We start from the raw sequence: 23503 nt of genomic DNA on the forward strand, positions 1-23503 counted from the left end.
CCTAAATTCATCCCGGACATCACTCAAGATGTTATCTTCTGCCCATTCAGACAGCCTGTTTAAAACCGCCCTCCCTAGAACCTTAACTGAGGCATCTAAAAGTGAGACTGGCCGATAGCATTTTGCGTTTTCTCGGTCCCCCTTTTTGAATGTGGGGACTATCACAGCCGGAAACCAGGAGGGTAGCAACCCTCCTGTGCAGCAGCATTTAAAACCTGTGTTAAAAGCGGAGCCCAAACCTCAATAATAGCTTTAAATAAGTCCAGCGGTATGTTATCTGGGCCCGGGGCCTTGTTACTGGTCAGGGTAAGAATTTCCTGTTAGGTTTCCTCTAAAGCAAAAACCACTGTAGCTGGTTTTGGACAGTGCCCCAAGACGTTTACCACCCACCCCCTCCTTGTAGTTGTAGATACCTTCAAAATCAGCCACCCAGTGTTGCTCCGGAATATGATGACATAATAGCAGGCCAGGATCCTCAGAAAAACAAGGTCTGTTTACAACATTCCAAAAAAGGCAACTATCCCCTGTGTCACAGGGTTGACATAGCTCTTCCAATGCTACCTCCTGTAATTTGTGGCTACACTGGGCCACCTTGTAAGGCACACAAGCAGAAAAAAAAGGTATGTCCATTTTAAAGTGGTCAACCAAGCTACAACAGCTGCATAGTGGCAACAAAGAAAATGCTGAGAGAAGAAAGTATGGTTCCTGGGACTTGACCGTCTGGTAGAAGGCATGATCATGAGTTGTCACCAAAACGACAAATCTGTGTCGACATGCACGTACCAAACACAGCAATTGAAAGAGAATGGCGTCCAGGTCCCCACCTGAACGACATGATCAGCTGCCTCACCAGAGCCTGTATATTCTCAAAGCTAGACCAGCTGGAGCTTTACCCGCAGTTCCGCTACATTACAACCTTCTCCACCCATCTGAGACTATTTCGCTAAAAGCAACTAAGCTTTGGAGTATCTCAGCAGGTGAAATATTTCAGGAGATGGTGCAACAGGTGATCAGGCTTGTAAAAAACGGTGTAAATTACAGTGACGACATCCTAGTATTTGGCTGCACAAATGAAGATCACGACAAGGCACTAAGGGCCAGATGTACGATGCTTTCATTTTGTAACTTGCAAATTGCATCCCTTTGCGACTCGCAAAATGCAATGGACAAGTGTGTCTCAGACACGGTTTGCAATTCCCAATGGGGGTTACAAATTGCATGCCTCATCAATATTCATGAGGCAAACGCAATTTGGGACCCCATTGGGAATGGCTAGCACTCCCAGGGATGGTGGCCTGCTGGGGTCGGCAGACCACCATGTCTGGGACTGCTTTTTAAATAAAGCAATTAAAAAAAAAATGCAACCTGTTTTCCTTAAAGGATAACGGGATGCATTTAAAAAAGAAAAATGAAACTTTTCAGTTTCATTTTTTTAAGGGCAGGCAGTGGTCCCTGGGTCCACTACCTGCTCTTAAAAATATTTTCTCACACACTCACAAAGAGGAAGGGGTCTCCTGGGGATCCCTTCTTGTTTGTGAGTGGTTTACCACCTACTTGAAGTAGGTGGTAAACTGAAGGTGTTTTGCGGCCACAAAACAATGGTACATGGCAGAGAGTCTCGCTATTAGGAAGGGACGCCCCTTCCTAATAGCGAGTCGCAAACGCTATTTTGCAAGTCAGTGACATCGCAAAATAGCATTTGTACATGCCATGACCCTTCTTTGCAGTCGCAAACCGGCAGATTGCACGTTTGCGAGTGCAAAAAAGGGTCGTACATCTGGCCCTAAGAAAGGTCTGCAGTCAGTTAGAAATCGCTGGCCTGAAACGGAATGAAAACAAATGCGAGCTGGAAAAGGAGAACTTGCGTTCTTTGACCACATCTTCCTACGGAAAGGAATGCGGCCAGACCTCAGCAAAGTTGAAACGCTTTGCAAAACATGACCCTCAGTGGAAGTAAAAGAGGTGAGGCTGGTTTTTAGGCTGGCGAGTGACTGTGCTTGCTAAATTAAGACTTTGCCACAATGAACACCCCACTTCGTGAACTGACTAAACAGGGACAGTCATTCCTCTGGACTTCAGAGTGCGACAGGGCGTTTGAAGCCATCTGGAATGCAGTCACGGCAGTAGACCACCTTGCCTACTACGACATATCCCTGTGTGCACGGACCTCACCATAGTCACCAGCCCGGTAGTGTTTGGTGCCATGCTCACACAACATATGCCAGGAAGAGACACGCCAAGGTAGATTGTTGCGTATGCAAGTAGGAGCCTGTCTCACATAGAAAGGGCATACTTTCAACTACAGAAAGAGAGCCTAGCGGTAGTGTAGGCATGTGAACACTACCACATTCATCTACGCGAAGTCGTTCACCATCATGACAGACTATTAAGCACTGGCCATGATGTACGGCAACCCGAATGCAAAAAATTCACCGCGTATCATAAGATGGGGGATACGCCTGATGGACTACGACTTCAAAATAGTTCACAAACCAGGAAATTAGCTCAACCCTGTAGATTACATATCGCGGCACCCCCTACCTCGTGTAACGGAGACAACCTCCATGGCAAAGGAATACCTCAACTTTGTGCAGCGACAAAACACACCTGCCCCAATAATGATACAGGAACTGGTGAAAAACAATGAATGACGCCATGCTACAATCAGTCAACACACTACAGCAACAGAGGTAGAGACATGTGAACAACAGCAGTCCAGTTAGTGAAGGGGTCAGAAGAAAAGAAATACTTGCTTTCAAACAAATACAGAAAGAGTTGTCTGAAACTAAACCAGAATAGTGACAGAAAAGACCCTTCGACTGAAGACAGCCAGCTTGGCATACGAGTCTTACAGAGGCATAGTGGCAACAAAGAAAATGCGGAGAGGAAAAAGTATGGTTCCTGGGACTTGACCGTCTGGTAGAAGGCATGATCATGAGCGGTCACCTTTGCCAAACAAAAGGAAAACCACCAAAGCCAGACCAACTACACGTCTGACTTCTCTGAGGTGGTGTGGACGACACTGGCCGCTGACTTCTATGGAACGCTGGACACCGCTGGCTACCTGTTAGTTGTCAAATACTCTAGCTTCCCCCTAGTATGCCAAGTGTGATCAACGTCAGCAACTGCCACCTTACCAATTTTAGATGACATATTTGCAGCATGTGGTGCCCCAATAAATCAATCAGGGGTTTGTATAGCACAGCTACTCACCCGTGAGGGTCTCAAGGCGCTGAGACTGAAACCTAAGACCGAAAATGGACCACCGTTCTCAGGAGATGAATTTTGCAAGTTCATGGCCTATCTGGGAATACATCACAGGAAAACAAAACCTCTGTGGCCACAAGCAAATGGCATGGTGGAAAGGTGCATGGGCAACATTAAAAAAGGCCATCCAATGAGCAAAACTGGCACATATCTCAGTGGTTCAAGCACTGTGCCAAATATTTCTGAACTATCAACACCCCACACAGTTCCACGGGACGATGCAAGACAGAAGTGGTACTGGGGAGAAATAGTAGGACCCACCTACCTCAGCTGGAAGCCAAAGCACTACCTGAAAACAGTGGCATTGACACACGAGACCAAGAGGAAGATGAAACACTGCCTATACACGGCTTCATGCCACAGCATCTGAACTAAACCAAGGGAATCTAGAACTCATGTGCCAACGGCAAACAAGGAAGTCAGACAGTCTTCTTGAGCGAGCCACTAATGACCACGGCAGCGTTGGTGTCCTACTCTAGCACCAGACACAGCTCTCACTTCAAAGATTTCAGAACATCTGTACTAGAATGTGCACAGAAATTGATTAGGAAACTTGATTGCATGAGCTGCAATTTGGTTGTACATAATCATGAGCCACAGAAAGAAGAGTACAGTAGGTGGTTTAAAGCAGGTCACTTGGGCTTTACTAGATGTGTAACCCGGACAATAATTAGACGAATATCATGCCTGCATTACTCAAAAGAGAAATCATGATGGCTAAACAGATCGCACATTAAGAAGTGTTTCATATTGAGTTTTACATGATGTTCTGATGGGGGGGGGGGGATTATGATGAAAATTGACCGATCGTGACTAAGTTTTTGTTGAACGTTAATTTTGCTGCTATACTGGTGAATTATCAACATTAACAGATGTACTGGAATTGAATAATTAATGAATATAACATTCATAATGCTCAATTCGATTTGAATAATTAATGAATATAACATTCATAATGCTCAATTCGATTTTTGACAAACGAGGTGTTTTTGCTAAAATGATTTCTTAAGTGTCTAATAAAGGTTTATTGCTAAATTAGTTTTGTTTGACAAAATGAAATCGCGTTCACATCAATGATGCAGCACTATGTGTAAGAAATCCCAAATTATAGACTGCAACTTCGCTAAGTGGGAACACCTCTTGCTGTACTTCTGCGGTTAGTATTGTCCCTCTCTCGTACTGCAAATGCTGCTAGGAAATCGCTAATCTCAAGGGTCAGGTCCGTTTTGTCCCATATTACAGTAGTTCCATGCCATCTTGTCCTCCTGAATCTAGATATTTAGGTATTTTGATTATTATTAATTGCTTTGACAAGAATCAGTGGTATCTTAGTAATACCAGAGTTTTGTGTTTGTTCATTTTTACTTCTACTAGGATTGCTGTCATTAAGGCCATGTTGTAATGAATCAGAAGCTGTGGGTGTCAGTCTAGATGATGTCAAGTACACCAGATTTGACATGCAGCCTCCAGGAGAACCTTGGTGCGAATGTGGGGTTCAGAAAGCAAGATGGTGGTGCCTGCTTTGATAAGTGGAGTTTACCTGTCTTTCAACCCAACCTCCCCCTCAAACACTGAGTAGCCCCAGCTGTGCTGAAGAAATGGCACCCACCGAGCCTTGGGATACAGCAGCGAAGCGTGCTACAGTATTTGGAATCAGTGTGGTGGGGGAGTGGTTATCTCCTCTCTCTTTGGTCCATGGAGTGCTTGGCTCCTAGAGACTGGGCGTGGGGCAGCCAGGTTTCTGCAAGGATTATCAAAAACATTATTGCAGTGAGGCAAGAGTGGTGATCTATGCAGCAACTGCAGCGATCGAGCATCAGAGTATACTGAGAGGGCAGCATCTGTTTGCCTCTGGGGGTGGATGCTTATTCCCATACAAGAGCCTAGAGGGACTGATGGAGACACCCAACTTGTGGGAACAAGGTTGGTGCTACTTGCAAGTTTTCCAACTCCTAAAACCTGCAAACTAATGGACAGGTTTAGAGAGTTCATAAAACCTTTAAGAGCATGATGAGTGCTTTCCGCAACTCTTGAGATGCAAGTGCTATTCACACCTTTAACACACTGGCAAGAACCACATAAGAGGGTGGGCTTTAGCCCATCTGAACTTCTCCATGGGCAACCTGCCTGCATCCCACTTACTTTGGTGAAGGAGGGTTGGATAGCTAACCTGAGGTGTTGCACACATATGTGGTAGATCACATGCTTGACCCAAGAGCAAGATGGTGCATTTAATGCTCTAAGTGAACAGCAACCTTCATGCAAGTGAAACCCTGCTGATGAGCTAGCACCGACTGATGTGCTTACCCTGACTGTGTACCGGGAATGTCAAAAAGTTATAACAAAGCCAGTTTTTTGAAGCGGCTATTGAGAGAGAAAAAAAACCCAACCCTGCAGTGTTCTGAAAAAGATCAGTATGGATACTTGCATACGTTTATTGCTGGCGGGTAACCTCACCAGGTGTAGAGTCAAGATGTGGAATTGAGGTTGGTTAAACAGGGAGAAAATTAGGAACACAGTGAGCCCTCCATGAAATCCTAAACAGCGATCCCAATGAGTCCATCTTGCTCCAGATTTGTCACCTGCACAACAAGAATAGTGTAGGCCTTTTCATAGACACCGATCTCAGGTCTGACATTAGTGGGTACACACAACATGGACACTGGGGGCAGTATTTCTGAGAAAAGTCACATTACCAGGCTGTCATTTATGTTCCAGGCTTACATCAAGGCAGATGCAGGCACTCAGGTCCTAGGATGTCTCAGAGACCATAAGCAAACCCATTGGTGCTGCTGTCCAAGCAAATGATCACACACACAATGCTTTGTGTGGCCTACTGTGGCTTAATGAGGTCACCTACACTGGTGAGCTCTTGGTCCCCTACTGGCAAGTTAGCTTGTGGCCAAGCTAGGCGCAAGGGTTTGCGCCTATCTGATTTCTGTGGCTACTGATAAGACATGCTTACACACCTAGTGCATAGTAGAAAATTCCCTTCAGAAACCTGATGGGACTGTACTTGATCCAGGTACCAGCAGTTGAGTTGAACCTTTGACCAGTTGGTGAATGGCATCCTCACAGAGCTGGAAGATCTGTTCAGTCAATTTAGACAAGAGCACTCTTCAGTGCTAGTTGAAAGGAATCTCTGAGCCACTAGAGAAGGGTTCTACAGGCACTACAGAGGGACAAGCTGAACAAGTGCCGGATTATGCAGAACTCCATGGTCTACCATGGTCAATAGGTAGACAGAGGAAATATCCAGCCTCTAGAGAGCAAATTCCCAGCTGTGCTAGACTGAAAGGTCCCCTTGCCCTAGACTGATGTGAGGGTCTTTTTAAGACTAAGTATTACCATAATTTTGTGGAGAATTATGGGCCCAAACTTGCCTACTAAATACCTTGACTTCCAAGAAGCAGCTCAAACAGGTCAATTAGCTGGTGCGATATCAAAATACCTTATAGAGCCTCAAGAAGGCTTGGAGTAAAGTCACTGTACTTCAGGCACCCAACAATGGTAGGCCCTTTATAAAACAGAGAGATGCCTCAAACAAGGGTATTGGTGCAATTTTGTAACGGAACAATGTAAGCAAGGAGAATCCAGTGACTTTACTCATGCAAAGACTACAGAACTGGGTGACAACTGAGAAAGAGGCTTACATAACAATTCAGATATTGACAAATCTTTTGAGGAGGCTTTCACTAACAAAATAGACAGTAAACTCTTACAGTGGATGATGGCAGTGAAAAGCGATAATCCAAAGAGCACAAGAGTAGTTTGTTCCATGGGAATGCTGTTGGTCTTTCACAAAAGTTAACCCACCAGCCAACAAACACTCCTCTTGGGCAGGTGTAGCCTCTGTAAAGCTAATTTGCGAAGGGAATGCAGTAGGGAAGAAACAGGTGACAGTGTACCTATGTGATAATCTGCTCCTCATTGTCTCTTTTGGGCATTGTTGGTATGTGTTCTTGCACAGGAGAACAGTCTCACGAGTCTCATGACAAAGGGTCTCTACAATTTTGACAAGTTGTGCTCCAACCACAGCCAAGAGTTACTGGACTGTGAAACTCAACAAGCTATTTCTGACCAGAATGGTCTTATAGAAGGCATCCTTGCCCATAGTCTACATGAAAAAGCTGTATGTATGGAAGAGAGATAAAATAGGTATCATACCTTACAATTAAGAAGCACCAAAAGCAGACTCTGTGCTTGGCTGCAGTTAAAACCTGCAACTTTAGAGTTAATGTAATCTTAGGAGACACAGAAGTTAAAGAATAATGAGCACTATATTTATATGAATGATTATGCCATAACACTTTTTAAAGTTTATCAGATTACCTTCATAAAATGTATGTGACATTCTTCTTCAAAAGAATAACATCGCTTGGCCATTATACTTATGAATGATGGGTGCATTACCTGAAATGAACGTTCTTCCACAAATCACGCACCCCAGCTAACTTCGCTCCACCCCAAGATGAAAGTCTAAAGGGGAGGTACTAGGCAACTCAAGAACCTTAACCTCATACCTTTTTATTATGTTTTAAAGACATTTGCAGTACTTGTCATAAGAACTGACTAACTGTCTTAGAGTTACACAAGCCTTGTTGAACTGTTCGGACAAGAGCTAGTGACTAAAGGGATCTTGTTCTAAAAACTCCTTTGTAGTATACATTTTGGACTTTCGTTTAGATTGTAGAGATTGCCTCAGTTTTACAATCTGGTATAGCTACATTTTTACATGTGGGTGCTTGTATCAAAGTAACCCTTTTTCCTAACACTATAGTAGACCATTTTGAAAAAAAAAAAGGCATCTGTATTTTGAAACAAACTTTTCAAAAACAAATTGCCTAAAAATATTGGTTGTATGCTGGGTAAGCGGTTCTTAGCCTTTTGACTTCTGTGAACCCCCACTAAATCATTACTGGTATCCAGGGACTGCCTCAAGGTCATTATTGGAAGCGGGAGACCCCCGGCCTAAGCAATTTCTATAATTTGAACGTCAAAACAATACACAAATACAAAAACAAAATACACATTGTAAACAAATGCTCAAATATTGAAATATTTTGTTTAATTCACACTCAAATACAGAAAATATTTTTAGATTTCCAATTTTGCTTCTTTCTTTTTAATATAGTCACAGACTCCCCGAGGAAGCCTTGAGGAACCCCAGGGGTCCTTGCACCACAGGTTAAGAACCTCTGCGCTAGGCCATTAATCATTCAGAAACTTCATTGTTTGCAGAGCAAGCCTGACCCTTAGTAGTGGTGTTTTTTAGGGTTATAGCCCCTGCCCCCAAATTACATTTTCTAAAAATAGGACCACACATTGTGCAGCTCTATACCATGCGTTTTGAAAGCAGTTCAAATATTCTAGAGATTCACATTTACATAACCTATTATGCTTAAAAGCATCAACCTTCACATGTGTACCTTCCCCTTCCTTTTATTTTCCTACCTGTCCTTTTTGTCGTTTAACATGACGGATACCTTTGTGGAAGCAGAAGAACAGGAAAAGGTAATATTATACAGATTTTCCCATCATAGGTCTTGCACTGCAGATCTATCTCCCAGGTTACCTGCTCAGACAGCACAGCTTTGTTACACTCATCTAGGTTATATGAATTCCACACATATTCCAACAAACAAATATCGTTAATATCTATCCTACTACAAATGTGTGCACTTAGTCCTAACACTTGTAGATACACAGACACACAAATACCTCTCCACACATATAAATATCCAATCACACCTTTTGGCTCTTGCTTCGAACCTCACCTATGCCAGGTGGTACCTGCTTTTCCTCTGCTGCCCTAGTTTCACTGGTTTGGGTGTGGATAAGGAGACAGTCACATAGCACCAGGCCTGCTCCGGTGTTCAGTAAACAGCAACTAGAGTTACGGATCTCGGTTTATTCACCCCCCTGCTCGGCTTATTTGAAGGCTCAGGTGACAAAACTGCTGCTGTATCTCATGGATTACAAGGCAGACTCTGCATTAGCACCTATTCGGTGGTGTGAGGGCCAGAGTGCTACAGGAAAGGACATGAAAAAGAAAAGCAACGGCAAGCAGCTTTCTTCTGTACAAACCCTTCCCAGGTTTAACCCTCCTCTTCCACTAACTGACAGAATCAAAGAGGCTATCTATCCTGTTCTCTCAATGAGGACTGAACACCGGACATGGGAACGGGTTTGCATTTTGTGGGTAAGGGCAGCCAATTGCTATCAGTGCTGGTAAAGCGGCTGTCCTTGTCCTTTTCCTGACATTACTGGTATGTAGTGCTTGTGGATGAAGAGTGATAGCTCAACATAAACTCGAGTCACCAAAACTGCAGTGACCTTCAGCATACTTACTTATAGTGAAACTATTTGAACTGGTGCAGATGACACACAAAGCCCAAAGTGGCAGTTTGCACCAAAGGCACAAAGGGTTTCACAAAAAACATATTCAAAGAATGTATTTTTCAGTAAATGTGTTCTTTTAAATTCCATTTTCTGATCTTACTTTTTCAAGTCAGATGTCAGTACACATATTCCGGTGCCTTTAACCTCAACCAGAGCAAGGATACATGAAACACCAGAGATAATCCGCTAAACTGAGCAAAACGTTCTGCTTGATGTGAAATGTTAACAAAACTAAGAATAGTCACCTTTACTTCAATCCAAAAATGCCAGGTAGGTGCCTGTAATCCATGGGAGTAAAACACAAAATAGTCTCCCCCTGCGCCTTCAACAGGAATTCCGTCTCCCAGAGACCACGTCGCCAAGGAGGATCCATTGTGTGGGCGGAGATATAAAGTCATATGGCTAGGACCTAGAATGAAACACACATTAAAGAGGGAGTTCATTTAATCTGTATAGAACAGCTGCACAATAAAAACCCAGGTGACAATAGAAGGGCATGCTCTAATCAATGAGGTTTTCTGAAGAAAACAGAGGCTTCTGCCAGGTGAGAAATTCTTCAGGGAGTGAACATAGTATATTGACTAATGCAAATACAGCTTACCGCTCAAGTTAATCTGGGGACTGAAGATTGCAGGGTTTCTCAGAACTATAATACATCAATATTTCATTTTAAATAGCGATAGCAGTTATCAATTGAAGGAAAAAAAGAAAGATAATGTCTGTTCAATTGCACAAATATATTGAATATGGTCATCAATATAAAACTATTGTAATGTTTCAGGTAATCTAAACTTACTTAAGACATCAACAATACCTTTTCTAAACATTATAAAAGGTTCACAATTGCGGATATTCCCAAAAGATGGATAAGTAAACACATAGAATTTGTGCATACCAAATTTCAACCAAAAATCCCTAAACATAGTAAATCATTTATTTTTTAAACTGCCATCAATGGGCAATCACTTATATGCTAGCCGAATAGTTTTCAGAGCGGTAAACTGCGCGCGGAGAAGGGTTTGGCCTCTGCCATTTATTGTGGAGCCTGACTCCATCGCTGGCGTACAGGGATCCCTTGTTGAGATCTCAACATCAACTGCACTTGGCCAATCACGGTATCTATAACTGTAACAGACTCTCCCCTTCACGACCCCAGGTGTCAAGATAAGGCTGACAAGTCTCCGTGAAGAGCATGGGTGGAGGACAGCCGAATTTAGGGTTGCTGAATTCCATTTTGAAACGTGAATTATTGATGACATATTAGGTACTTTTTCATTAGTTCATAAGAATATGAAATAGTTGGACAGGAACAGGGGAGTCTTAGGAGCCAAGAGGTAGTAGAGTGAGTGGAACCCACAGGATTGGGGCAGAAACCTCAGGAGGGAGGGCAATGGTTGCTAAGGTCCCCAATATAGAATCTTAGATGAATGCTTGAAAGAGGTATACTTCTGCGAGCATCAATGGGAGGTGTTCCAATTGAAGGGGGTCAGTTTGGGTGCCAGCATAAACGTACTTTCAGTCCATCCTCCTAGTTATCTTGCAGGAAACTGTCATCTGAAACCACTTTTACCTTTTATACTCCCACCTCACTTCTCTCCATACCATAGTGATAAGATGGAGCACAAGGCTGCAGACTAAAGTGTTTCCCTTGGATGTGAGTGAGGCATTAGTAAGAAAAATGGGATCTGAAGAATGAAAATTGAATACGATCATCCTACAGGAACTCCGGTCAACGTTACATACCACCAATATGGTAAAGCATATGCACAGTTATAGCAGATTTTGTACTCTAATGGTGAAAAAAATTCCATCCTTTCCAGAGGAAGGTGCCTCTGAAATGGAATGCTTAAATAACTTTAAGAAAAGCCCAAGGGGTCCTAAACAATAAGCCCACCTCAGAACAATGGGTGGCCTTCCTGAAACTGGGATGAGGAAGCCACAAAACAATGACAAATCTCAGGAGAGATGCTTTAAGGGCACACAAGAGAAACAGACACCAAATCAGCCATATGAGGTAAAGTGAGCTTTTGATTCCTCTGCATCACCTCCCTGATATCTTTTTCAGCAAATGCTTAACCATAGCCTGGAGGAAACGGAGGGCAGGAATAAGGATTTACCGTATAATTTAGGTTCTCTGATTCTGATGAGATGCCGGATGCATTCCATTGATTGCGAATGGAAAAGAAGTAGCACTGGCCAATGAGCAGGTTAAAGGGGTGCAAGTAGGATCAGACCAGTTAGGGGGAAAAAAGTGCATGCAGTGGACAGGAGCATGGCATGAAGTGGCACAGCTGACTGTAGGAAACACAAGGATTGGATTCAAATCTGTCATAAAAACTCCCCACTTACCACCATCACTGACACAATCTCGATTGCCACCTCCTCTCTCCTAAAGAAATGGCTGTAGGAGCTGGACATGGAGTCCTACTATAACCTACGAGATTCTGCGAGTGACGGTCAAGCGAAGGTCAACGTATGGCCCATTCCGGTAGATGATCATGACCCTCCTCCGATAACGAGTGACAACTCTAATAACCTCTCCCATTTTCAGCTTTATATGCTGCTAACCTTGCAACAATATCCCGAAGATGGCTGGGCGGGTGGGATAGTGGGGCGAGTCAAAGTACCATTCGTGTCCCTTGAGCACCAGGTGGTCTTCTGAATATTACCAGGCAATTCCCTAAAGTCTGAGAAATATCCCAAGAAATCCAGGGAAGAACTAAAAACAGTTTGTGAATGCTATAATCACGTATGGGCCAAGGAGAATTAATGGTTACATATTATACTTGGAGAATTTAGAGGCTAGTTGTTGATCAGAACCAACTGGTCACCACAATCGCCTAGAGATAACAGTGCTAAGATTGCTACTAGAGATGTTTCGTTGAATGCTCCTACTGAAGACTGTCCTACTAATCCTCACCGGACCCCAAGTAACATTGGTAAACCTAGCAAAGGGGAAACCCCTGCTGAGGTCTTAGACCAATAGTGAGATATTTTCGACTGTCATTCTGTCATCGTGAATGCTGTCCAAACCAAGCAAGAGGTAGTTGTTCAGGAATTGTTACCACAGATACATGAACAATTGAGATCAATATGCATTGTTTGGCAAAACGAAAACGTGTCTGAACTGGTTTCTGTAGCTGTCAGGAATGTAAGAAATAATACACAATCTAAACTAAAATGGATACAAATGCAATTTTTTCAGGAGACAGTCACAGGTAGTTCTAGTAGAGAACTGAACAGGCCCTGTGGGCTCAGTATACAGGGAGGCAGAAGAGGAGGGAGGTGCCAGGTATGGGGAAGGGGAAGTTTGCCCCTCGAGGTAACTCCTCATGTATCAATTTTGGACAATGGAAACAAGACGGCTCCAATCTACCAAGAGTTCCCATGATGGAATAACCACATTTTCTTCATCCTCTGAACAAATATATACATTTTTAGAAAGCGCCAAAGGAGATTACTTTTTTGTGTTTTCTTTCATCCTTATAGACCACAAAAGGACTTGTGTAGAATGCAACATTACCAGAAAATACACTTCATGTCTTACTGATATTGGTGTTAGTCTGAGACCTACTCTAAAATTCTTAGAGTTTCCTACTCTTCTTCTCCAGGGCAAACTGATTGATGCAGTTGGCATTTCTAACACGAGCTCCTCATCTAGTTACTACTCCTGTGTCGGTTTCTTTCAGTTCGAATATTACAGACAAATGCGCTTTCCTTTTGAGTCCCACCTCTTCGGTGAACTTACTGGAGGGACCTTTTGTGTATACTGAATTGTAATGTGTATTGCACTAGTGATGGTGGCTAGTTGTATGTTCCATTTCAAGATGGAAATGGTATTTCAGCTGCATTATGTGAGGACTGCTCCTCTAATGTCCATGAAACTGTGAATGCTTCATCTCAAACCATGTCTGATGATTTGATCTAACCGCTTTCCTCTTTGCGATCTTCACACAATAATTTGTTAAGCCACCGTTTCCCAAACTGAGGCTCGAAACCCTCTGGCGGGTCATCACAAGATTTCTTGTGGATCGTGAGAAAGCAATAAATATGATGCTTTAACATTTTGTATTTAGCTTGTTACATTTACTGTGCTCCACAGAGGTCAAACGTCAGGCTATGACTTCTGTGAGATAGTTTACAACTTGCTGCTTATTCTTTTAATATAGGGATTGGTACAACGTGAGACACGTTTTTAAAGTGAACTTTGTGACAATCTTGCAGGAGTACAGGGAATGTGGAAGGACAGGCTACAGGATGGCCTTTTGTGTGACAAAAAATGTAGATTAACTGTACCCACATGCAAGAATATAACAGTTAGGAAAGCAAAAATGAAGGAATTTGTTTTCGCAATTTTGAAGTTTGAGTGGAAAAGTTTTTAATAGGACAAAAGAAATCAAGACACTGAAATCCGATTTCCAACCATTATCATTTGTGTACTATATAGTTTTACCAGTAAAATTGTATGTCTGTGCAAATTTAGTGGCCATTTGAATGTAAATTGTCCTGCCTGTAAATGACACTGCTCCACCGGCTTAATGCTTTGTTAATATATCTATGCAACAGTGGACACCAAAATGTACCACCAACTACATACTACGTCCTTATCGCTCAATACCTTTGCTACATTTTGTGTGAAGCAATACAATTTCCCAATTCCTATGACTTCAGAGATGTAACATTCATGTCAGCACCCCAACTCTGAAAATGGTTACAGCACCACTGATGCTGATCTTTGTCCCCAAGTTCAGTTTTAAAACAAACCCTTGCAAGTATTCCCAAGCAAGCCTCCAGGAGAACCATCCAGCATTTTTTGCTGCTGTTATTTTTACTGCACAATTGCCACATTTCAACAGAGAATGTGCTCACTTTACGTGATCATAAGCAATCATCCAACTTGTTTATGACTTTCCCACACATAATTGAGAAATATGTATGTGGCTTAACAGGCAGAGCTGCAAACTTTGAATCTGGGGACAGAGTTTGAGTTTCGGTGTTGGTTCTGGGCAAATCATTTCATTTCCTTAGCTTAAGATCAAATGAATCTGACACTATGTAATGTAATCTGGCGCTCACGTAAAGTGCCCCAATACCCTTGAGCAGTTTTCTTGCTATATAAAAACTGCAGTATATATGCAGTCCGAAATGCACCATGGGTCCTCGTAACAAACATATGGACCTAAAGCCTTACTTCATCGTCTGCCACAGAAGGGCTGTTCAAATTTACTAAAATCATTGGTATCAACACCAAGATTTTTCAGAAGCCTTCAGGTGTTAGTGAACAGATGCCACAGGCCAGCAGCCCACTCTGAAAAGTGCAGGCGCGTAGCTAGGGGGGGGCGTTGGGGGCGGACTGCCCCAGGCGGCACTATATTTAGGGCGGCTGCTGCCTGCGGCGGCCTTTATAATTTATTTAGGGACACAGTGTCACTAAATAAATTATAAAGTCGGGCGGCCCAGTTTGAGTGCAACTGCAAGCAGCGCGCTGCTCACCGCGCGCACTGACCTACTTGGTTGTAGTGCTGTGCGGAGTGCGCCAGCGCCTGCTGCTGCACTTGTAATTTGATTATTTGCCAATGGATGTTGATGTAGATCATGACCGTTAATCTCTGCCCGCGGCGCCGCCCCGGCACGTATACGTTGACTGGCCCATCCCATGATCCCAGCCTGCTCCAGGGCCGTCAATCTTGGAGAGCGCACGCCAGCGCTACCAATGACGGCCCTGGGCTACATTTTTGCCCGGCCCTCGCGATGAGAACGTAGCGGTGACGCGTCAGGCGCGTCACCGCTACGCACTCTCGTGACGACCTTGTGGCCTGCGGGCACGGGCACTGGCAGTCTCTGCTGTGTCACCGTGGCGGTGGATAATTCGTTACAGTGCAGTTGAAGTTCTGCAGTAGTAGGTAAGAGAATGTGTTTCTTACTAATTCTTTTCTTTTTAAAAATATGCGCAGGCCCAGCAGGACACGTACTTCCTGTGCGCACTGCGCTTCATTCATTCATACCCAAGTGTATGCCCTTACTTGTCGTGCAATGACTGATTTATGCGGTAAGGGGATGAAAACTAGCTGTATCCCGTCCATTCATGGGCCCAGTTTCTAAGTCCAACAACATTAGTGAGACTTTAGAGGGGTGTAATATATGTTTATGGCACCTTTGGGCGCCAGAAGTTAGTGTTTTGAGCTTTGAGTTTTGAAAACACCATGTTCATTTCATCAACCTCTTTTACAGGAAATGTGACGCCCAGCTAGTTGGGCCCGGATTATGAGCTTAGCACAGACATTTTGCCCTGTGCAAACTGGATTTTCCATGTTAATTCGAAAACAATTTTTATTTCAACTCATTCACAGTGCAATTTCATTTTAAGCCAGTGGGAATTGGTTTGGGACAAGAGGGCCGATGAGTGTGACTGGTCTTCGACTGGCACCAAAGTTTGGGAATGATACCTCTAATGTACTGGGGTTAACCCACATAAACTGAGCACCCCTTTAGTAGTTGACTACCACGCTAACGAAGCAGAGCAGTCCAAGGTTTACCCACAGAACTGGTGTGGGTATGCGGTCAATAATCATCAAGATGCGTATATACTAATTAACACTTCACTTTCCTGCTTGTGCTGTTCCGAATCCTTAAACAGAAAAAAGTACATTAATGCACACACAACTAAATATTTATACAAACATATGGACTGAATGAAGGACTTGTGTATACAGCAGAAAACAAAACAAATAGGTAAAAGAATAATACAAAGAATGATTCCTTTGTTTTGTCGGGTTTCATTTTTGTCACTATTCGTGTTCCCATCACATATACTGGTCTTAATGCTGCAGTTAATTCAAAAAGGCACTCCTACTTTAGAGCAATCACAAATCTAACTTTTTAGGCCCCAAGTCTTAAATTTTAAATTACGTTCCTTTCCTTCCCATATAATTTAATCAATCTTGCTATAACATTTGGTGCTCCACTGCCACATGTTTCCAGTGATCCTAATTATGAAGCTACAATATTCACCATCATCTAGGCTTTAACGTAGGGGACTAACCCAGGGATGTCTGCAGGGTCGGACTGGGATGAAAAATAGGTCCAGGCACTAAACTAAAAGTGCCCCCTTTAGTGAATAGTAACCCATGTTTGCAAACTGGGACAGTGTTTTGTAAGGTATGTCTTTGTCTTTCTTGTCTTTCCCCCTCTTGCCGAACGCCCTCTTGCTGTATAGCCGCGGCAATGCCCTCTGTGTCTCCTACTTTCCTGACCTCTTCTTGCTTTGTATTTTTTTTTATCCTTGTCGTTTCACGATATTATGGATGTTGCTGCTATATCTGACTGGGTTATGACCTCCGGATGCATTGGGGGGAAGGGAGCCCTTTCAGTTCAGGATTGCTGGCATGGCATTTAGGAAAGCCCCTGCGTCTTTCACAAATGAACATTTTGAATATATTTTAGGTTGATAGCCGGTTTTGATTGTCTTTGCTGGTGAGGCACCTTTTATTGCCACCAATGTGGTTTGCGCCGTAGGGTCAAGGAATCCTGTCATAGCCATGCCCTTGTAAGGCACGCCCAACATTTTGTTGTTCCTTTTCCTGTTGTTAATAATGGTGGTAACTGACCGCCTTTCACTTCCTGACCTCATTCTCCGCCTGAGGAGTTGCAAGGACTCAGGAGAGCCTAAAGAGCTGTGGTAGGGGAGCCACAAATTCGCATGGTTGCAAGTAGTCCGCCCGTCCACATGGCTGCCTCTGGCGTGAGGGAGTGCTGACCCTAGCTCGCAGGGTGGTTGAGCTGCTTGAAAGCAATGATCTTGCTAGCACCTGGCGCTTCGTGCTTCGTGAGCCTCTGTATGTACAAGCGATCCTCCGAACTTATCCAGCATAGGGGGCGCTCCTGGAAAAAGGCCAATGTAGGGATGAAGGGAGAGGAGCCAACACGACCTTCCCAGAGAACACAGAGAGGGATGACAGAGAGAGGCCCCCGAGCAGAAGCTTCAGAGCAACCGCAGGCAGCAGCCAGACCTAGCTGGGCAGCTTCTGCAGTGCCTGGCTCGCACTCCAGCTCCCTCCCAGATCCCCCCGCCTCTTATCTCCTCCTGCTGCTGAGGATTAGGGTCGGGCTGCCACTGCAGGTATCCCTCTATGCAGGAATGACCCTAAAAGGGATGCTGGATAGCAGGACTGGGGAGCCTGTTGAGTCTGCACCACCGCCCTGTTGATTCTTCAGGAACCGGGCTGCCACTACTGCCGCCTCTGCCACTGCATACCTTGCAGCCCCAGATGAGAGCTGCATGAGAGATGTAGAGGTTGCAGAGGCTGAGGTTGCGAGGCAGCTCCAGCTCCTGCTCCTCGCGCCCCGAATGGCTTGATGGTGCAGCACTAGGCTGACTCAGGGCATCAGCGGACATGCTCTCCGAGATCATGGAGGTCCCATTGCTGCATCTGCAGCTTGTTAGCTAGAAGATGGTCTGGAGCTGGACAGAGCAGACATTCCAGTTCTCCCAGTAAACAGCATGTGAGTAACGCATGGCAAGTCACCACAGTAGAGCTCCCAAGAAGGGTGGAGGAGAAAAAGTTAGGAGAGACTCCGCTCCATTTGCTCCATGGATGAAGACTACTCTGAAAATTGGGATGTTTCCAGACATGGGCAACATAGGCAGCAGCCTGTGTCTAGACATGTTTAGGCGACTGGCACCACCTGCTGCAGAGTGCTAGTCAAACCCGCTGAATAGGGGATGTAGCTACAAAGAGTGCCAAGGACAAAGGACCTCCCCACATGTCCCTATAATACCTTATGGGGACCATGATGGGACCGTGCACAGATGCAGGAACGACCTCTGTCTCGTACTCGTATACAAAGAGTTTAGGCTTGTCTGGATTTTGGTGTACAGATGTGATTTTGAGTAAACAGGTCTGAAAAGTGGCTGCTTCTCATTCTTCATTCCTCAGCCCCTAAAAATAGAGAAAGTCCCACAGAGATCAGTGGGAATCTTGGAATAACTCATGTAGAACCTCATTTGCGGAGTACCGGAAGACTCAATGGATTGGCTGAATATGTGGATGAGTGTTATTTCCCTCTGTGAGTGCAGAAATACATTGTTTTACCTGGCTATGCGGGCAGCCTTGGTGTACCTGTGACTGCAAATGTTGTGTTCTCCATACAGCCAGGTAGACGGCCAGTTCAGCCGCCTCTATATCAGGAACACAGTTGATCAAAGATGGGAACGTGACTCCTAGCCAGCAAAGCATTAGCTTTTATTTCTTGTTCGCCCACATTTAGGGATTCCTAGACCCAGAGCATCATGCATAAATGCAAACATGGACCGTGATGACCCAATAAAGTATTTCTAGCCCACTCATAAACACACACACACATGCGCAGATACAAGCGCCACGCCATCATCCAATCCCAATCGTACAGCACAGAAAGGTAACCCTATCCTGCGTAGGCCAAAGCAAACAAGAAAACAACCCTCCGTCGTACCACATAGGAGGTAGAGTAACATTCAGAGGGGAGTAACAAGGAACTTCATAGTTATCATTTTAATAACGTTTTTAGGTTAGATGTCATACAATTAAAACACCACAATGCAGACCACACCTGGAAGAAATACTTAGGGGATTCTAGCATTCACTGAAAAGAATCCGTCTTCCCCTAATAATGTTGCTACAAATTGGATAGAGTTGAGCAAGTTTCCATGGCCCCTACAACTGTGTTTAAGGATTGTGATCATAATGTGTCGCCCCTCCCTGTATTTTAGCTTTGGGCCCTCAGGCAGGCTGTGCACCATGTGTATGCTCAGGCTGCTGTGAAGGAGAGATGCACTATTACAAGCTGGTTTTGGGTACCAAGAGCACATGTCTTTTCATTCCCAGGGAGTTGGTTGCTGCTGCTTGGAAGTAATGACAGGGAGCGACCCCTGCTTGTTGTTGCCTTTGGGCCACCAGAGTGGGCTTTGTATCCGGTCTGTGTTGGCAAGGTGGAGCTGACTGACCCCTTTGTGCTGCGTTTAGTTTTAAGGGCACACAGTGAGTCATTCCCTGTGAATAATTAATTTGCTGTTTTTGAAAGATAAAGAATCACAGGCTTCCACACTGTTAAGTTAGTTTTGGGTCCACAGAGCACATCACGTTTGTGCAGGTCCCCACTGCTTTAATGGGGGGGGGACCATGATGTATGGTCATTTAATGTCAGCTGTAGATGAAGGTTACATGAACAGTGTCATGTATGTGCATGTTTGCATTGTGCTGAGGGGATTACCAGGTAATTGTTCACGCAGCTCTCTGATGGATGTCACATGCGGTTTTTCTGAGTCCCCAGATAGATCATGCAGTCTGTGTGTTCCCTTTTGTACTGCCAGTCACCGCTGTTTTCAACTGTGTAGCCTTGGACCGTGTCATGTATGTGCATGTAAGTTGCATGATAAAGGTAACTATTAGCGGCGATACTACGTGTCTCTCGGACCTCTTTGAAGTGCATGCCCCGGGCGCCACAAGCTCTAGCTACGCCACTGGAAAAGTGTACCAGCTATAGTGCAGTTCACCATCTGCCACTTTTATGGGCAGAATAATATCTTGGCCTAAGTCCGATAAAGACAAATCGAAGGGCGTGGTCAAGGTCGTGACATTTACAAACAACTGGTTAGAGAGGAACGTAAAATATAGTAAAGAGTATGTTGTTTTGGAAAGTCACTGCAGTTTAAAAGAATGCCTACTATTACATGAAAAAATCCCCTCCTGCTTCATGATAAAGCTAGGTGAATAGCGAACATTGGTCATTCAAAGAATTGGGCCATGATTCTAAAAACTTGGGGAAGCACTGATTCAGTCTGTATTTTAACTGTGACCCCATCAAGATCTGGTTGATCGAACTGAAATTGCTTTGCCGCATACCACAATATCTGCAACACCCAGAGTTGGGTGAAGGGATCTTCCCAGTTACTAATGGTCTGTTAAAGTGAAAAGTTTTGGTCACCACCATTAACATTTGTAAGACCTCATATGCTACACTTCACTAAGACAGGTAAGGAACTACATAACTTTGTAAAGGAGCTCTATGCCATTAATACAGTTGTCTTATAATGTTTTCTTGTTGAGCCGAACCCAGCTTCAATTCTGTCAAGTATTCTATAGTAATAATACTCTGATTTTGTATAGCGCGGCTAATCACTCGAGAGGGCATCCAGGCGCAGTTCCTAGGCACGGTGAGAAGAAGTGATTTTCCCAGAATCACAAGATGTTGAGCCAGCACCTAGATTCAAACCTGGATCCCCAGTTCCAAAATCGGCAGCTCTGGCCGTTAAGACACACCCTTACCCCTCCATGAACTGCCTTGTGGTTTACTGCTGTTGATCTGAGTTCAGCCTTCATCCCTTTACACCTCAAAAGTCAATTGCTTTTTGTACTCTCAAATTATGCGGATTCTGCTTTGACAATGATATACAGTCACCTTCAATCTATCCACAAGAACGTACGAAAGATTTAGACACCCTAGTATTCCCAGATGGTACTCTGGTTCAGCAGAACAAATTTGTGTACTGTCTTTGAAGCATGCATTGTCTTCTGCTGCTGCGCTAGGTTTACTCAAGCATACCAAACCTTTCAGGAGTGTTGCCATGAGAGGACGAATTTTGCATCCATATTGATAATAGGAGACCATGGCGAAGGAAAGAAATGGGACGCTTATTATTCTTCTGCTCTTGATGCTGTAGCAGCAGGGCTGCCTCTGTGGTTTCTCCCCATTGCGGAAGACGTCCACCTCGCCAAAGTGTCTGAAAACATTGTTCTTGCATCATGATGTGGCAGAACTGTTGATAATGACTATAACTCAGCAAAGTTCAACGCCCAGATGATTTAAGTATGAATTACTACTGCGCCTTACTTCCCATATCACTTTGTTATAATGTCTTGTGTTAAATCCAGCTTCCCTGTTTCCCACTTCACTAGACAGGGAACAGCTTGATTGTATTCTCAACACTGCCCACCTCACGAAGCTCCATATTGATCTTACCATCCTCTTTTGTCTAATTGTGCTCTTATACATCATGTTGGTCATTCCCGCCTCAAAGTTTATGAAGCAGCATTGGATGCTAGTTACACTATTTGCATCCTAAAAGTATTCTGTCGGGGAGAGGAGCTGGCCTAACGGCTAGGGCGGTCGACTCGAATCTGGGGACCTGGGTTCGAGTCTCGGCAATGACGTCTCGGCAATGAGGCTGAACATCCTGCAATTCTGGGCAAATCACTTAATCTCCCTGTGCCTAACAAAAACGAATGTGTCCTCGTGTAATGCAACTGGTACTATGTAAAGCGCTCTGATATCCAATTCGGGTCAAGTTCGCGCTATATAAAACTCTGTAAAAAATAAGTAAATAATAATAAGTAGCTGAACGAATTGCTCTTAAGTTCACTTGTATTTTGTCTATCGATGAAATTAACTTTATTTACCGATCCAAAGAATACATTTGAGGTTCCATTCGATTTTGTGCCCCTCAGGACGCAAAGGGCTTTCTTCACATCTGCTAAAACCTTATCAGAACTTGGTCTTATGTCAAAGGGTTGCTCCATGCCCTCCATTTGCCATAAAAGGTAGCTTTTACTAACTATGCTACTTACCAATCTGCCCAAGATGAGCTTCCAACAGGAAAACATTTGCTGACAGTACTAATAAAAATGCTGTTTCATCCACTGAATCTGATGTCTCCTGACTGTTGAATGACTGTACGGCTGTTGGAGATTTCTGGATGGATTGTGGTATGAAAACAATGATTTAATGTCTGCTCCCAAAATTTGGCCTGGCCTGTATCATATATTGCACAAGACAGTCAAGATGGCATATGTGCTGTAGGCACCCATTGCTTAGCGCCTTTATCCCTCCCCTTGGATTCCTTTTGTTTGTATCATAATAGATTTCATATAAATACCCCAATGCTGTTCACTCCTTATGTCCTGCTCTGTATATTTTCTGGATGGATGGATGGAAGTCTACCTCTATGCCCATGCTGTTGCTATTTCTTTAGCCAAGACTGTACCCAAGTTCGAAATGGTCCTCAAAATCAGGATCGAAAAAGTAACTCATTTTGTGTTTCTGCGAAAGTTGAAAGATTAACAGAACATTAAAAAATAAAAGGTCTATATCATCAGATTAGACAGGCCTTATGTCAATCCAAGCCTCACCTAGCCAAACAACCTAAAATTAGCACATATGGGATTGATTATTCCCACCACCTATCCAGCTTTACGTAATTGCACTGGTCTGATGATGTGACACTAGGATATCGCAGACAACTCATTCACAGCGTTGATTATCCGGTTACGGCTGCACTGCCCACCAGCCTCACCAAAATTTGCCACGTACCATTATCGGCACCACAGCTACTCCTAGACATTAAGATACACCAACACAAGTAATTGAGTACCTGTTCCAAGCCCTGCACATTGTTACCAATTCTGTCAAGTGTTGAAGTCTGCCAGTCTGATCTACTCTTTGCACTGCAAATGGAACATATGGCCAGGAAATGCTGGACCAACTGACAGAAGTGCTCCTGTTCCAACACGCACATCATTAAGGCACTGCAAGGATGCAGCCCCTACTCCTGCTCAGACCTATGGCCTGTGACACAACTACCTGGAAACTTCTCAGCTATTTGATCCCTCTGTGGGTTTGGCTAGCCCACTTCGCTGCGAGCTTGTTTTGTGTGACAGGGCCAGGAGGGAGCAGGCCAGAACTGCAGCGAGAAACCAAACATCTTATACCATTGGAAAGCAAGATAGTCCCCGAACATGCCTGTTCTGTATATGGGTCACAACTATCCTATGGTCCCATAACTCATCGAACCAGCACTGGG

The 23503-nt window shown here is 44.0% G+C and overlaps 1 protein-coding gene across 2 annotated transcripts in view; it reads right to left on the reverse strand.

The window, feature by feature from the left end:
- The window catches only part of ERMP1 (endoplasmic reticulum metallopeptidase 1), a 361972-nt gene that overhangs the window by 13786 nt on the left and 324683 nt on the right, over positions 1 to 23503 (reverse strand). For both annotated transcript variants that reach the window (XR_014970592.1, XM_085634130.1), the window contains exon 14: positions 9915 to 10078. Coding sequence is in view for 1 of the 2 variants with exons in the window: in XM_085634130.1 (XP_085490256.1) it covers positions 9915 to 10078 (164 nt within the window). In the remaining variant the exon portion in view is untranslated. The remainder of the gene's footprint in view (positions 1 to 9914; positions 10079 to 23503) is intronic.

Source organism: Triturus cristatus, chromosome 2_1, assembly GCF_964204655.1.
Source record: "Triturus cristatus chromosome 2_1, aTriCri1.1, whole genome shotgun sequence".
In the NCBI taxonomy this organism is placed as follows: domain Eukaryota; kingdom Metazoa; phylum Chordata; class Amphibia; order Caudata; family Salamandridae; genus Triturus; species Triturus cristatus.